We start from the raw sequence: 16054 nt of genomic DNA, 5'->3' as shown, positions 1-16054 counted from the left end.
TTCAGACAGATGAGAAAAGAGCTTGGGGCAAATTTGAATGCATTTCCTTGGAAAGAAGATTGAATTGCATCTTGAGCTACTTAATGCTGTTTTGTTTTGTTTTTTTACTTGTCTGAATGGATTTTGTTCTGTTTAGTCTATACTATCCTTAATTTGATGATTGAAAATCTGATATTTTTGCCCAACAGAATTTTATATTTCTTCCTCGGAAGTGCTGTTATTTTTTTAGTTCAAACTAACGATGTCTATTTGTGCCATCTGTATGGTCTGAATGGGACAAAATAGAAAGCCACCATCATTTAGCTGGATGCCATGAAATTCTACTGAATGTGTTCTTAGAGTATTCTAGATAGTCTTAAATTTTAAAGTTTTAACACCTTTTTAAGATGGTGTCCTGTTCCTGAGCTAAAAGGGTCTATAGCTCTTCTGAGTTTGTTTAAGTGGGAAGAATCCCTTTTATATCACACAGAAGACCTAGAACAAATATGAGAAGTTGGAGGAATGTTTTTTTAATTTCTAATGAGGGCTCAAGAAAGGCAGGTAGAAATGCATCGAGTCCTTTAAATAAAGCAGATGAATCATTTTAGAAATGATGTGGCCTTGAAAAAGAGAGAACAAGCCTGGGAAAAGTATGATGGCCATTATGATCAAGGTATGGTACTTATCTCCAAGTGGTACTGTGATATTCAGAAGACACAAGGTTTTCTCACAATTAAAACTTTTTTAGTTTCAGGTTGTTGTTGTTGTTGTTGTTGTTGTTGTTGTTGTTGTATTTTGTCTCAGAATGAAAAGTATTAGCCATAGTTTTTACTCAGGGTATTGACTCATATACCATGAGTGAATTGTTGGGGCAACATAGAGTCAAAAGGACCTGAGTTCAGATTTGGCCTCAAGGTACTTCCTAGATGCGTAACCCTGGGCAAGTCAATTAACCCCCAGGGCCTAGCCCTTATCACTCTTCTATCTTGGAACTGATACTTAGTTTCCATTCTAAGACAGAAGGTAAGAGTTTGTTTGTTTCTTTTTTTTTTAAATAAGTTACAGTTGGGTCCAGACCTTTAATTACCATCCTTATGTTTGTAAAGAGATGGTATTTTTTCAGCTCATGTCTACTGTTTCTCTTATTTCAGCAGACAGAAGGAGGGGCTCAGACAGACGGACAGCAATCACAGACACAAAGTAGTGAGAATACCGAGAGTAAATCCACCCCTAAACGGTTGCATGTCTCCAATATCCCCTTCCGATTCCGTGACCCTGATCTCCGACAGATGTTTGGGGTAAGTCTGGTATATGTACTTAATAAATGCCTATTGAATCAAAGTAAATTGAATCTAAATCCATTTTAAAAGATAGTACAGTGGGCATTTTAATCATCCCAAGAGTATACACCTCACCAGAACATTAATGTGGTGAGATGGCCTTGCATACAGAGACTGAAAAAGATCTTTATGCCTCAAGATTTTCATCAGCTTAAAAAACCTACATTAGAAAATCCTTTAAGGATTCCACTATCCCAGTGATTCTATTCTTTGAAATGAACCGTGAGTGTCTTTTTTTGAGAACGAAGTACAGAAGAAAGAAGTATTTCCTAGTAACTTCCCTCTCTGCTGCCTGAAGGTTGTCATCAATTTCATAGGACATGCAGAAAATTAATAAGGTATCCACTTTCCTGTTGCAAAGTCATCCTCTCTTTGAATTACATCTCCTGACAAGAAAAGCTAATGGGGTCAATAATATAGGAAGACTGAGTCTTAGATCTCCAATGGAAAATCGTTCCTACCAATCCGGCCTCATAGGAGCCTGCCATTCACAATTCAGCTTGGCCAAATAGTTATCTATATTATAAAAGAGAGTGATTCTTTATTTCCAAGCTGCATACAAAATGAGAATGAACTGAAGCAGATCTTAAGATAGAGTAAGTAGGCTTGGAATCAGGAATGGAAGATTTTTCTTATAGTAGGAATCACTTTTAAAAAGTGGAGAGATAATATTTTTCTTCTCCATCAAACTCATCATCTATAATGTTCTAAGATCTGAGGAGCAGTCTGATGGTACAGTATGGAATTTTAAATGTTTCTTAAGGAAAAATCTTTAAGAATCACAACCAGAAAGATGATGGAGGGAGCTTTCTAGTCATGTTGGTGTCCCTTTCAAGCCCACAGAACTCTGGCCCTTTGAATAACATTGTTCGCAATGTGAGGGGAATGAGGAAGGGAATCTTCTCAATAAATCTCAGTCTACATTATACTGTGTATATGGGGGTGGGCAGAGAGCAAGGTGATGCCCAGTTGCTCAGGCTCCTTAGGTACTTGCTCTACTTGGGTCCATATTCCTACACATAGTTTCTGCCTCTGGCTCAGTCACCTTGAAGGAAGTAGAGAAGATTGCCTCTGTGAATTCTGTGAATTCATGTTTATGAATGAATTCTGTAGAAAGATCATTTACCTGGCATGGTGAAGGCAGCATGCAGTGTTCAGAACTTTGGAAGACTAGATTCCTGTCTACAAAGGAGCTTAGATTTAAATGACCTCATTATCTATGGGAACTTTGGTAAATTTCAACTTCTCTTGGTTTTCATGTTTTTATCTATACAGTGGTGGTACCACATTCTTAACTTACTGCTGCGCGCACACATAACATTCTTTCTAATTCTAAAATCTTATGGTCCAATTTTGATTTTCAATTTCTGTTGGCTCTTTGAGATTATTCAAATTAATGTTTCCCACTACACTGATTTTGAGACCATGTAATAACCCAGATGGAAAAGAGAGAATTCATTACTTGTATCGCTGGCAGTTCTGACCTGCTTGCTTTAGCCACTTGGCCAGGAAAAGATAAAATCCCTTGGGACTATGGCATTGAGTTTACCTTTTATTGCTTGTCATCACCCAAAAGTTGTGAGAATCTCTCAATATGTTGGAATAACCTTTCAGCCAACTAGTTTCTCACTTTCCTCCTGCTAGTGTTATTGCCTTCAGATCCTATTAAAAAAGCCAAGAACAAGAATATAAATCTATGATGCCACTAACCAGATCATTTGACTGAAATGAATCCTCAGTTTACTTAAAAGAGGCTTGAGCAGAATAGCACCAGTTAGAAGACTCGTCCTTAAGTTCCTTTGCCGTGTCGGGGTTGGTTGATTTCTTTACTATCAGCTAGAAAATACGTTCCTGAAACTTTTCCTGAGAAACACTTTCAGGAGAAAAGTGATAAGAAAAGAGATGGATGGAATGGATGGAGGAAGGAGAGAATCAGGTTCTCCAAGAGCAGCATAGGAACCTGAAGGTTGTCTGTCTCACAACCAGTAGAGCACAGAATAACAGGGTTTAGAATTGGAAGAGAGATCAGACACCATCTGTTCTACCCTCCCCCAAAGGCCTCACCCAGGGCCACCCAGGTAGACAAGCTTGTTTGGAATAACCAGGGCTTTTGTCTCCAATGCCAAGGCTTTTTCTAGTGTATCTACCACTGTACTGTTTCAGAGCAAAGATGGCTTTGTATGTAAGTCAGTGATTTCCAACAAATAAAGGAATTAATCCTTAGGACATTAGTTTTTTTAAATATAGAATATGAGCAATTTTGTAACCAGATGCCATTCCCCTAAAAGGTTCTAGAATCCTACAATCTCTTAAGTGATCTAATTCAGTATCTTTTTTCTAGACAAGACTGAATAACACCAAAAAAGCAAAATTGTCCAGACTTGTATCAATATAATGTTTCCTCCAAATAGCCTAGAGAGGTTTCTGGTGCAAATATTATTCTCCTTATATTACAAAAATGAGAAAATGGTCACTGGTTCTTTGGCCAAGTCATATAGCTAATCCATGTCAGAATAGAAATGCAGACTCAGGTCTCCTGATTCTGTGTCTGCTTGGTCTTTCCACTCAGCTGGTGCCCTATTCCTTTTGCAGTAACCATCATTTAGATCTTTTTTATCTAAACTGCTTTAACATTGAACCTCATTAGCCCTAATTCTGGGGTTTTGACGGAGATTTGGGGGAAAAAAAAGTTCAAGCTATGAACTATCTAGAGATTGGTTCATCCCTCCTCCATGGCCCTATTTTCATCTTTTCCCTCATTTTGGTTATTTTTTGCCTGTACCCTTCCAGTACTAAGTAGGAACTAAACTAGCATTGCCTCTGATGGAAGGATTATTGCTTCCAATAAAGTATGTCCCTAATATATAGCCCTATCTTTTTAGCTTTTCTGTCTCAGGAGGGCTTTACTAAATTGACTTCAATTTGATGGTCACTTTGACCTCCAAGCCATATTTTTCTCCAAAATCAATCATACTTGTACATTGGCTTCTTTACATTCACTCTTTTTAGACATTTTGTTTTTGATGGGTTATTTCTCTAAGTTGTCCAAGTCATTCCGGTGTCCAAGTCCAAGATCATTCTTCTCACCTAACCCTCCAAAAACTCAGTGCTCCCTGAAGATTCAATGAGCATTTCATCACCCATTCATCCAGGTCATTGATAAAATATATTAATTTACATTATATTCCCTAGTAATACAAACTAGATTTTGTATATAATCTTTTTAGCCTTTTATGCAGTTTCTAAGGGATTGATGATGACTTTATATCCCAAACTTATCCAAGTTTTTTCCTGCATTTTTCTTAAGTTTTTTTTTCCTTTTTTTAAATATGAGCAGTAATACATAGAAAAGATTATTTTTAAAATACTCAACTCCTTGTGACGGAAAAAGCCCCTTAAACATTGGCCTATTCAGAAAGTCTGAGGAAGAAGCCAAGCTCAGATTTTAATTTTACAGTAATAGATTTAAATTCAGTCTGTCATCCTGAGATATCCAAGTAAACAACTATGGCCTGAAAGGCTTCTTAACTGCATCTGGATGGATCCATTTTCAGAAAAAACAACACATAGTACTCTTAAACTGTATATTTGTTCACAAAAATTCAAGACTTATTAACACTCTTGAGACTGTAAACAAGAACAGAATTTATTAGATTCCTTAGAATGCTTGATGTTAAAAGTCCCCAGGTAGATAGCAGTATGAGGGAAGAGTAAGTGGATATTTCCAGGTCTGATTTATTAGATGGGTCCAGGAATGCAATAACTGCCATATTTTTTGTATTCCTTTAAATGCCTTGCCTACCAAAGGCATTCAATAATTATTTTTGGCACAGATGATTTGTAAATGGGATATGCTCCTTAAATCATTGGCATCAATAAAAGTTAAAGGCGATTTGGGGAAGGGAGAAAAGAGAATTAAAAAGAGAAAAGGCCAGATCTAGCAAAAAGCAAAAAAGTTAAAATTATGAAAATTAAAATTCTTTTTCCTGAACAAGAAAGGAACACGTTCAAGTTTTATGATCAGGAATAAGTGTGTTGTTGTTGTTTTTTTTTTCAATCTCTGCAGCAGTTTGGCAAAATCCTTGATGTAGAAATAATCTTTAATGAACGCGGCTCCAAGGTAAGTCCTGTTTCAGTGTTCATGGCTTTTGTTGTTACAGTAATTACTCTTTAGAGATTAGTAGGAATAGATATATTTGAAAAATACACATTATTTTCTGCACTTTAAAACAAATCTCCAAAGCCTGAATATTTCAGGGCATATGTCCCAAGTTATCAAAGCATCAGATTCCAGCTCTAATCTGTGGAAGTCAGAGTGGGAAGTAGGAACTCATCTGTTGTTAAACTTGCATGTGTATCTTAAACTTCTGTCTCAGAAGATTATTGAAAACAGAGACTCAAAGACCTTGTTTGCCTTTTAGAAGCACCATTGTCCTTTTTTGTCACTGAGTGCCCCCATTTTAATAGCACAAATTGCAACCTTTCTCTAGCAACATATTTTTGGCCACAATAAACCATAAAGCCTTCTGTGGTCTTTATAGTTTGCTATAGTCAAATATATGTTGCTCTATGACCCACTTGATTGTGAACCTTTTAGCATAGAGCTAGGCTAGATTTTAGATTTTAGATATCAAGCCTTTCCAATCCTTGTCCTCTATGGCCATTGGAAAACTAGGGTCATTAATCCTTATATCCTCACTGGCTTTTGGCAATACATTTAATATTGCCCATGTATAATTGATTCCCCCATGTGTAATTGATTCCCCTTCATCTTTTAAGCAAATTTAGTAACATTAACAACAGCACCTAAGTGGCACAGTGGATTGAGCGCTAGGCTTAGAGTCAGAAAGACTTAAATTCAAATCTGGTCTCAGATATTTACTAGCAGTATGACCATGGGCGAGCAAATTAACCCTGTTTGCCTCAGCTTCCTCATCTATCAAATGAACTGGGGAAGAAAATGGCAAACTACTCCAGTATCTTTCCCAAGAAAACTCCAAATAGGGTCATAAAGAGTTGGACACAATTGAAAAAAGACACAACAATGAACAAAGGCAGGTTTTCTTGGCTTTAATTAAAGCAAGCCACAGTGGCCACATTTTCACCAGGAACTGATTATTTTCCATCTTTTAGATTTAGAAAGAAGCTCTATACACCAGGAGGCCCCAGGATAAATATCCCTCCATTCCCAAAGGCAAGCACAGGTGATGGTTTTTCATCAAAATTCACAGTGCAGGGTTTAACAGCAGATTTGATTCCTCCTAAGGTAATTCAGAATGAGACCTGCAACCAAGCAGGCAAAACGAATTCTAACCAAGGAATATTTGACTTCACTGTTACTAAATTTAATACTTTAATTACAGTAAGCACTTCCTGAATTCCACCAACTTATTTAGCTTCATCAGTACTAGCCTTGTGTGATTTTAAAAGTCTATGCTTTTACAAAAATGAAAGGGAAAAACATTAAATGGCTGTTTATTACTGTATCAAATAAGTGTTACGAGTAAATAGGAACTGTGGTTGTTTTTTTTTTTGTAGTTTAATGCTTTTCCTGTTGGCAAATTAAATTTATCCCACTTGGCCTGGCTATATTGGTCCATTTTACTTTGCTTTCTCTTCAATTCTTCTGATGTATACACCTCTAGATTTATTAGCAGAGCTGAAGCACAAAGCATTTTGGTGGGTTCCTTAAGCAAAGCATAAAACCTGTGCCTGACCTCAATGCATTTGAACATTGTACTCTGCTCTGTCCCTCTGGGGCACACACTATGATGAATGGTCACTGTAGTACATGCCAGTTGCCATATCCCAAGATAAATACTCTGCCATGGGATAGAATTTTCTTGGACTAAAAATGGGATATTTATAAAGAATAATATGAAAATGTATCCCTCCCTCCCATGTAACACACCATAGTCAATTGCCAACCTTGCCAATGTTAGTCCAGGCTCTACTTGTTGACCTAATTTTCATTCAGTCATTTCTGCTCAAATTGGCAAGAGTATTTGGCTGCAGCCAAATGTCATCACTCCTGAAGGTGATCAGAAAAGAAAAAGAAGGCCAGTTGGACTATCATCTGAGGAGTGAGTGTATTTACCTCCCATTCCCTATCCCTATCTGCATGGTCCGTGATGCAGTTTCAGCCTCTCCCTAGGATAGTTTGGCCTCCGATCCTATGTGTGTGTCCTACCTACCTACCTATCTACCCTCATTTCTTCTGCCTTCCACATCTATCTCCATGTTCATCCCTCTTTAAGTACTTCTGATCCTGTCATTAACCATAGTCCAGGCAGTTTCAAGCACTCTCAAAACCATTTGCACCTTTGCTTCCTTGATAAGACATATCAGCTCTGAGGACTTCAAAGGAAGTGTGTCTCAAAAGTATTGAATTGTGAATGTAAGCCTTTGTTTTCACTTTGTAAGAAGGTAATTATGCTCTAGGCATCTGGTTTTCAGTTAAAACAAACCAAAAAAAATTTGCTGCTTCTAGCCCTCCTGAATTTTTCCCCAGGACTTTCCTTGGTAAGTATTTGTAAAGGGAATGTGACTCAGAGATCTTTGCACATTGTATCTCTGCTCCTGTGTTTCCCATTTGCTTGTTGTCAATTTCTTATCAACAAGCAACTGCAAAACTGATGCTGGAGGCTCCGAGGGGAGCAGCCGCATCCAAGATATGTGCCAGCAGAGTGTGGTTGTGTGTGGTACCTCCATCCTGAGCCTGTGCCCAGAGGAGCAGATTGACCAGGCTTTTGCTTTAAGTACATGCTTCGTGATACTCCTCACTAATGTCTGGAAACCGGAAGCCCTGTATGATTTAACGAGATGTAGGTGCTCTAGGCACTGAGGATCTGCTCTTTAGTGGGAAAATAAGTTAATGAAATTCTTATGAAGCAAAGGAAATGAATCTTTCTTATGGCTTCTTTTTCTCACTTTTCGGGGTGTTCACTCCACCAAAACATGGTAAATTCACCTGATGGAATTTCCACTGCCCTATAACTTTCTTTCTAAACTAATGATAGAAACCTTTTTCTTTCTCTCTCTCTTTCTTTTGGAGGAGTCCAAAGCCAAGTCCTGCTGCTGTCAGCTTTGTCCTGTGTTCTTCACTGCCCCTTTCTTCTTCCCTGAATTCCTAAAGGATATACCTTATATTTGGGGGAACAAATGCTTTTTTTAAAGCATAGCACTAAACCCAAAAAAAAAGCCCTGATCTGCCTTCCAGCACTGATAGGAAACCCATCCATGGGTTCAGTGCGTAACTCTTTGTCCTTTCTTAACTAAAATGTCTAAAGTTCTTGGCTAAAATGGGCCCCTGAAATTGCTCTGAGGGTGATAGAGGTCAATTGGAATATCAAAACACTGGGGTCCTTTCTTTAGGGGTCACCTGAGATAAGCTGATGACCTTTTTCTCTCAGCCCTTGAGCCAGATTTCTCATTATAAACCGTTGTCACTCATTCTGCAGGAGAATTCATCTTTAAAAAATGGCCATTCTGATTTTCCTACAGTGGGGCTAGGAAAATTAGTTATGAGCTATATTGCTGAGTCAACATATCTATTAAAACTGTGAGCTGAATAGATAGAAATTGCCCTGCCTCCAAGAGATATCTCTTGGTCTTGTCCTGAAGTCATTGACTCACAAAATGTGGGGGTTTTAAAAAATATTATTGGCCAATTTCTTTTCCTAATGACTCATGTTTCAAAGGGACCTTAAGGACCATCTTGTCCAAGATCTTTTTATAGATAAGGAAATTAAGGCCCATCACAATAACTTGATTTGCTCAGTCACATAGGTAACAGTTAGCAGAGCCAGGATTTTGTCCCAAGTCCTCTGCCTCAGTCCTGCACTGCACCTACACCCCTTGCTACATGCCACTAGTCTATTGGAACACATACAGGAATATCTATAGCCTCCTGATTTTCCTTTTTTTTTTTTCAACTTGCCTATAGAAGGGTGATTTTATTTTCCCTGCCCATGGAGGGTTTTTGATTGTTTCTAATAAGAAAACTTATTTTCCTTTCTCCTTTTGCCTTGAGAGTTCTAAATTTTATCTAAATTATTTTAGATGGCCTTGTTATTCTTTTGGCCTATCATTTTATACCCTGTTCCTCATCATTTGTTCCTTATCACCCTCCCTCCCTAGGGAAAAAAAAAAGAAATCATACTATGTAATTTTCTCCCACTAATTAAAACAAGGCAGAATATCCTTCCATCTTTTTTAAAACATGCAATGATATCCTTGCCAGGAAAGTTACTGATACATGAATTGTTTTCCTTGATAAATGTCTCACAGATGGAATGAGGAATGTAACTGGATATTTATCTCTGTAAATTTAAATTGACACTTATTTTTTTAATTGACCCTAGCTTTGAGCAGATATATATCCTTTAAAGCCCAACTGCAATGAAATGTTATACAATTAAGACAATCATTTGTGGGAGTCATTTGGGAAAAATGACTTCTTGTGGGGGGAAATTTTAGAAACTGAGAAGGACCTAAGGGATTAGCTGGGCCAGTCTCCTGTCCAGCCTCTATTTGAGCACCTCCAGTAACAGAGAGCTTACCACCTTTCAAGGCAGCTTTGTTGAAAAGTTTACTTATAAGAAAGCTATTCCTTATTTTAAGTTGTTTCTTTTTTGTCATTGTTGTCCATTGGCCTTGAGTCAGAGAATGAATTTACTCTTACTTGATCACCCTTCAGATATTCCAGAACATACACTTGCCTTTCCCTTCTTGAGCTATGTAGCCAGAGTTAGTTCCTCCTTAGGTGCCTTTCCAGATTTACTATTCTACCATTTTACTCAACTTCCTGAATAACATTTCAGTCAGAGACCCCTTAAAACTCATAATGAGTGCTCTAGCTGTGGCTAATGAATCCTTTCAGAAATATGAGAAAATAAACAAAATTTTTAGAAAATATTAGTTAGCCACCAATTTCAAGACAGCTTATAATATTCCTAAGACCACCTCTTCTTTCATCACCATTTGGAAGAAATGGAAGCATTGTTTGCTAGAATTATGTGCATAGTACTGGGTAATCAATTTGACCATTAAGAAATGCACAAACTCTTTAAGTATTCTTCATGGTTTACATTAGTTCTCGGAGCAATTGAAGCAATATTGTCCTTGTCCCTGGGAATCTGAAGGACTTTTCTGTTCCTTCCTCAGAAAGATTAAAAAAACTGATTGAAAAATGGGAAACTAACTCTTGAGGTAGCAGAAACTCTGCCTAGGAGGGCTGAGCCCACTTCTGTTAGTATGAGCTCATCACTTATCTCAGGTGTATTATTCCAGAGACTGCTGGGAGAAGGTGGTGGCAGGAGCCTCAGACCCCAAGTCTCAGGAGCAAATTATATTGGTGCTGGGGTTGCCTGGCTGTTTCCCTGGGGCTTTGAACCTTGATTGACAGCAAAGGGAATTTAATTTTGAAATATGTGCAAGATGGATTTTTGAATGTCATAGCAAATAAGGCTTGGTATTTAGCATCTTGGGAAAAATAATGCTGTAGAGGCGAATGTTTTTTTTCACTGCTTAAAACTTAAGAGTTAACAATGCATGGATTTTAAGAGGGCTTAGTTTACTTTCCTTTTGTTTTCATTTTCTGGATTTGGGGCTTTCTGTTTTACTTTGATTTAGTTTTTGTTTTGTTTTATTTATTTTATTTTTTTAATTTCTTTGTTCTGGCCATACCCAGGAGAACTGTCTGCTTTTGATTTCTCCCTTAAAAGTTACATGGTAAATTTTCTTTCTCATACTTCAGAGATGGAAACATTCAAAGATTATCTCAATATATTTATCTACATTTTTTTTTCTTTTTACACTGCTCATCCTGTTGCTTGTTATTTATTGCAGAGTTGGAGGCCAGACTAAAAGGGTAACAGTTACTCGGCTCTCCAAGCACCTTTTATTGGAAAGGGTGCCAGGCTATGGGGCAAAAATGGCTACAAGCAATATACCGGACAAATAAAATCCTTTTCTAAGAGACCCAAATCAATGACAGCACTGCTGGTTAATAGAGTCCATAGCAACTCAGTCTTATAATGTTGTATTTATATTTTTAGCTTTCTAAGTTGTTAGCAACTATATAATATATAAAATGAATCACCAAGGGAACCATCTAAAATGATTATTTCTTTCTTCCTTAACCTACTGTTCCTTTTCTAGGTACCCCTAACACAGGCCCACCCTTGCAGCATGCCAGCTTCTTAAGGCTCTCTTTATTAGAACAAAGGCTGCTCTCCTCTCTCCCCAGACTGTCTGGAGGGTTGGTATCAATAAAGAGGATTTGTTTATATAAATAAATATAAGACGATGTGTCTTTGAGAGCCCAGGCCCTAATACAATAGTTATGTTCATCAGTATTTTTTGCACAACATAGATACTTCTCTTCATAAAGCATTTTTAAATGACTTAAGGAGGAACCCTTGAAGAGGTGTTGATTGTGGAGATATTAAATGAGCCAACCTAGATGATAGGATTTGATATTTACTAACTCAGTTTTTAATGTTTTTTAGAGATTGCCCTAATTCAGTTTGTGTGATGCCAACACTCATTCTTTTGGATGCAGGTGCAGTCTCCCAATGGCTTTGGAATAGAAAAGAAGCCTTTTAGGGATCCCCAAAACATAAGAAAAGAAACTGAAGATTGAAAGAAGCTTGTAGGATTTCAGAGAAATGGATTCTCCCCCTAGTCCCACTCTAATGGCTAGGTGACTTCACTTCTTTTGGCTTGTAAAGTGGGGCAGTGTCTATGTCCTTTCCCTTCTGGGAGATCAGAATGAAAGTTTTCTATGAGTATGTCAAAAACAATTTTGAAAAGGGGGCTTGAAATAAGCCCAAAAGGGCTTTGCTTATTACTTCCATAGTCTCTGCTTTGCTTTTTTCCACCAGTGTAGGTCATAGTTCTCATAGGGTTTAAGAAATGGAAAGTGTCACAGAGTTACAGTGACCAAAAGATATCCTTCATCACAAGAGGAAAAACCTCTCTGAACTTAGAATACAAACTGATTGCCAGCCAATGTTTTAACAGCAAGAGTGGGCCCTACCAAAATCTGTACCCCACTGCTGTACCCTTTATCACTCCTGTTCCCAAATGAGACTATTCAAGGGGATTTCTATTGTTACCATTTTAAATTATGAGTTATTGAGTACCTATTCCAGACACATTGTGATCTATAGTAATGATAATGACAAGACAATTATGGCATTATGGAATGACAGACCAAAATAGGGCCTTCTTTAAAAGTGCTGGAAGAACCTCACTTTTGTTAGGGAGTGCCTCCTCAGAGTCCCATTGGAAGCTTCTTTATTTCCAAGACATTGACCCACTCTGGTGATAAATAATCTGGCCTCTTCATTTCTGTAGTAAAAGCTTGTTCAGATAACTGTGGAACAGGCGGATTCATTTGTGAATTGCCCTGACACACTTCGGAGTGGGAATTTGCGATTTGAAATTTCATCTCTGTTTATACTTCAAAGCAATTTGCAAATTTACCTCAAAAAAAAGTACCAAGCACAGCTGTTCTCTATATAACTCTGTTGGTTTCTTTGTATTATGCCTAGAGCAACCTGGTTTTCTTTAAATTAAATCATGTTAGTTTCAAAATCCTAAGAGTTCTTTGTGGTGGGGCTTGTTCAGTAAAAAAAAAAAAAAGATTTCATTAAGGGAGTTCTCCTTGGTTCTCAAAATGCTTTATCATTTCTGAGAAGAATTTGGTTACCCATGTATACTGATGACCATTTCAGTTCAGAAAATTTATAGCCTGTCTAGGGGCTCTGGAATAAGAGAAGATAACATCAGCAAACATAGAATGCTCCTGGTAGTCCAAGAATAGGAAAAGATTCAAAGAATATCAGGGAGTACAGTGTGACTGTTGTTGATGCAAAATGATAGCTTTTCTTGGGAAATCCTGAGACTCCACCACAAAGCGGAAGTAGATAGGCAGATGATAATGATTTCTGGATCTTTGCAGTATAGGGAAGATATCAGATATCAGAAGATATCAAGCTATCAGAAGAAAGTTACTCTGGGGACAGCTAGGTGGCTCAGTGGATTGAAAGCCAGAACTGGAAATGGAAGGTCCTGGGTTCAAATATGACCTCAGATACTTCCTAGCTGTGTGACCCTGGGCAAGTCACTTAATCCCCATTCTCTAGCCCTTACTGACTCAATTCTCAGAGAGAGAGTAATGGTTTTATTTTTTTTTTTTAAAAACAAACACTGGCATCATGACAACTAGTAATTTGTCATAGGATATGGCCAATGGCAACACTGTAGCCATTTGAGTTATGACCTCTTTGATCCCATTATTCTGCCTTGAACCATCTATGGATGAATTGTCACTCTATTTGAGGCATAACATGAAGAGAATCCACAGAGAGCCCAAACAGAGATATGACTTCCTTCTAGGCGGTTGGGTCATGAGGAGCACATTGAAACCCCAGGCCTTCATTTCCTCACCTGCAAGTGGATGTGATGCACTCCTGAAGACTTCCAGTGGTCAGACACATGCCTTGTTTTTTAGGCAGATGCCATTTGGAGAAGCTTGGATGTCCTCTAGGCCACCTAGTGCACTTGTTTCTTTTGAATTCTAAGACAATGACATCACTGGACTGATTTCATGTTCCCATCACCTTCTAACTCATCTTTGTTTTCTTCTGAAATGGTACTGGTAAGTTTGTCACTGTCACAAGGACCACAGGTTCATAGCAGAGGTAGCTTCTGTCTTGTCGTTCACATGAGCCAAGTTTCAAGAAGACCCTCATCATGGTGGTCATCTCTTGGTGCTATCCTTCCATGAAAAGATGTCACTTCTCTTTCAGGTCTGTCTTTTGCTATCCAGGGAGTCACCCTTCAAGATGTAGTTCAATATCCCTGGTTTTCTATGGAAAATAAAAGGGCTTTTTATTAGGTCAGAGCTCAGATCAGATGATAGGACATTACACAGAACCTCTAGGCTTCAAATGCTAGATTCCAGGAACAAAGATCCCAGGAAGCCCTTGTGGTTGCCTAGTCTTAAGATTATTTAAAACTATAGGTACTTCTTAATGCCACATAAAGCTTGTACTGTTGGTCATCAAAGTAGGAAGAGAGGAGTGTGGAATAACAGCCATGGTGGGTCACTACACTGATATCGCTTCATTTTAAATTACCTTTTACTAGTATGACCCGAGTAACTTTGTAACTTCATTTTAGTCTGGCCTCAATTGCTTTATGTTTTATTTTATTATTACTGTTATTTATATTATTATTGTTATTACTATTGTTCTGATTATAATTCTTTATTCTTTTATTGGATTTAATTTCCTTTTATGAAACATGCATGAACCGAAGATGTGACTCTAGGAGAGTATTGCTGAGTTGTGCTGATGTCGATTTCATACTGTGATATTTTTTCTCTATTTACCTAGAGATCAGTACTTCAATATAACGATGTGCATGTTTTCCCCCCTTCTCCCGCTGCATGCAGGGATTCGGGTTCGTAACTTTCGAGAATAGTGCTGATGCAGACAGGGCCAGGGAGAAATTACACGGCACCGTGGTAGAGGGCCGTAAAATCGAGGTGCATGTCTTCAATAATTCAATTTCTTCTTTCTATTCTTTTTATTTCTTTTTTGTGTCTTGCCTCCCTTATTTCACATTTGGAACCCTGTCTCGTGTGTGTGTGCGTGTGTGCGTGTGTGTGTGTTTGTGTCTCTATGTCTATCACCTTCCTGCACTGACATGTATAAAAGTGACACCCCTACACCTCCCAAAATTTTTGGTTGTTTGGGGATTTTAAGTTTAAGTTTTGATTTTTTTTTTTGTTTCTTTTCCCCCCTTCTCCAAAATTTTCACCCTTCTGCTGTCTTGATTTTCCTTTGCTTCAGTTTGCGAGGCTCCGAATTTCTGATATCAGACCTGAACAAAACTAACTAGAAAAAAATTACTATCCAATTTCTAACTCTGTGTCCTAGAATGAAGCAGGGTGCCAGCCAGTATCCTCTCTCTCTCTCTCTCTCTCTCTCCTTAGAGGCCAGTTCTCCTCCATATGAGTGTGAGGTGCTAGAAAGGGGGAGGAGATTGTTTTTAATAAGAGTTTGCTTGGGGTTTGGGGGTGGTGTATGGTTAAGGGAAGGACCAAGCTCACGATGGGCTTCTAAAAAAAATTACTTCACCAGCCTGCTTAAAAATCAGAGATTTCAACAGTTCTGAAAATTATTACTGAGAAAACCCTGAAATCCAAGCTTTGCCTGGGGCCAGCTAATAAAGGACTGTTGTTATTGAGGCTACCACCTGGTGCTCACTTAGCTTTTCTTTTACACCGTGGTGAAGGTTAACTGGCCCCTTCTCCCCTGCCCTCCTCTAAAAAGGAAAGAAAAAAGTATTAAATATAAAAGCCGCTGTTTTGAGTAAGATGTCTGCATATTTTGCTTTTTTTTTTTTATTTCCTTTTTCAATGGTTTAGCGTTTAGGGCCCTTCACTTGACTCACTCTTTCCATGGTAACTATACACAAAGCTGGCGATGGTACAAGATGGCGGTAAGTGAAATAAAAGCGCTAGAGAAGAAGCTTAAAAAAACCAATTTAATTACAAAACAATTAAATAAGAAAGAAAAATCCATCTGCCATCTCACATTAACACTACAAAATGTGATTTGACTTGTTGTTTCCCCCCTCCTTTTCCCTTTCCCCCTTTTATTTTCAATGCTGTTGAGTAATGCCGCCTGGATTTTGGATGTCCATATCGTTTTGTAGCA

The 16054-nt window shown here is 38.0% G+C and overlaps 1 protein-coding gene across 50 annotated transcripts in view; it reads left to right on the top strand.

Moving 5' to 3' along the window:
• Positions 1 to 16054, top strand: part of RBFOX2 (RNA binding fox-1 homolog 2) — a 344250-nt gene that overhangs the window by 297196 nt on the left and 31000 nt on the right. For 16 of the 50 annotated variants that reach the window (XM_056798836.1, XM_056798841.1, XM_056798832.1 and 13 more), the window contains 3 exons: positions 1131 to 1277; positions 5386 to 5439; positions 14785 to 14877. In XM_056798836.1, coding sequence (XP_056654814.1) covers positions 1131 to 1277; positions 5386 to 5439; positions 14785 to 14877 — 294 coding nt within the window. Of the gene's footprint in view, positions 1 to 1130; positions 1278 to 5385; positions 5440 to 7296; positions 7403 to 14784; positions 14878 to 15762; positions 15837 to 16054 lie in introns of all 50 variants that reach the window. The other 34 variants (XR_008912146.1, XM_056798826.1, XM_056798830.1 and 31 more) reach the window with 5 other exon arrangements.

This window comes from Monodelphis domestica, chromosome 5 (genome assembly GCF_027887165.1).
Source record: "Monodelphis domestica isolate mMonDom1 chromosome 5, mMonDom1.pri, whole genome shotgun sequence".
NCBI classification, from domain to species: Eukaryota; Metazoa; Chordata; class Mammalia; order Didelphimorphia; family Didelphidae; genus Monodelphis; species Monodelphis domestica.
Note: the sequence above shows the minus strand (reverse complement) of the source record. Positions and strands in the feature narration are given on the sequence as shown.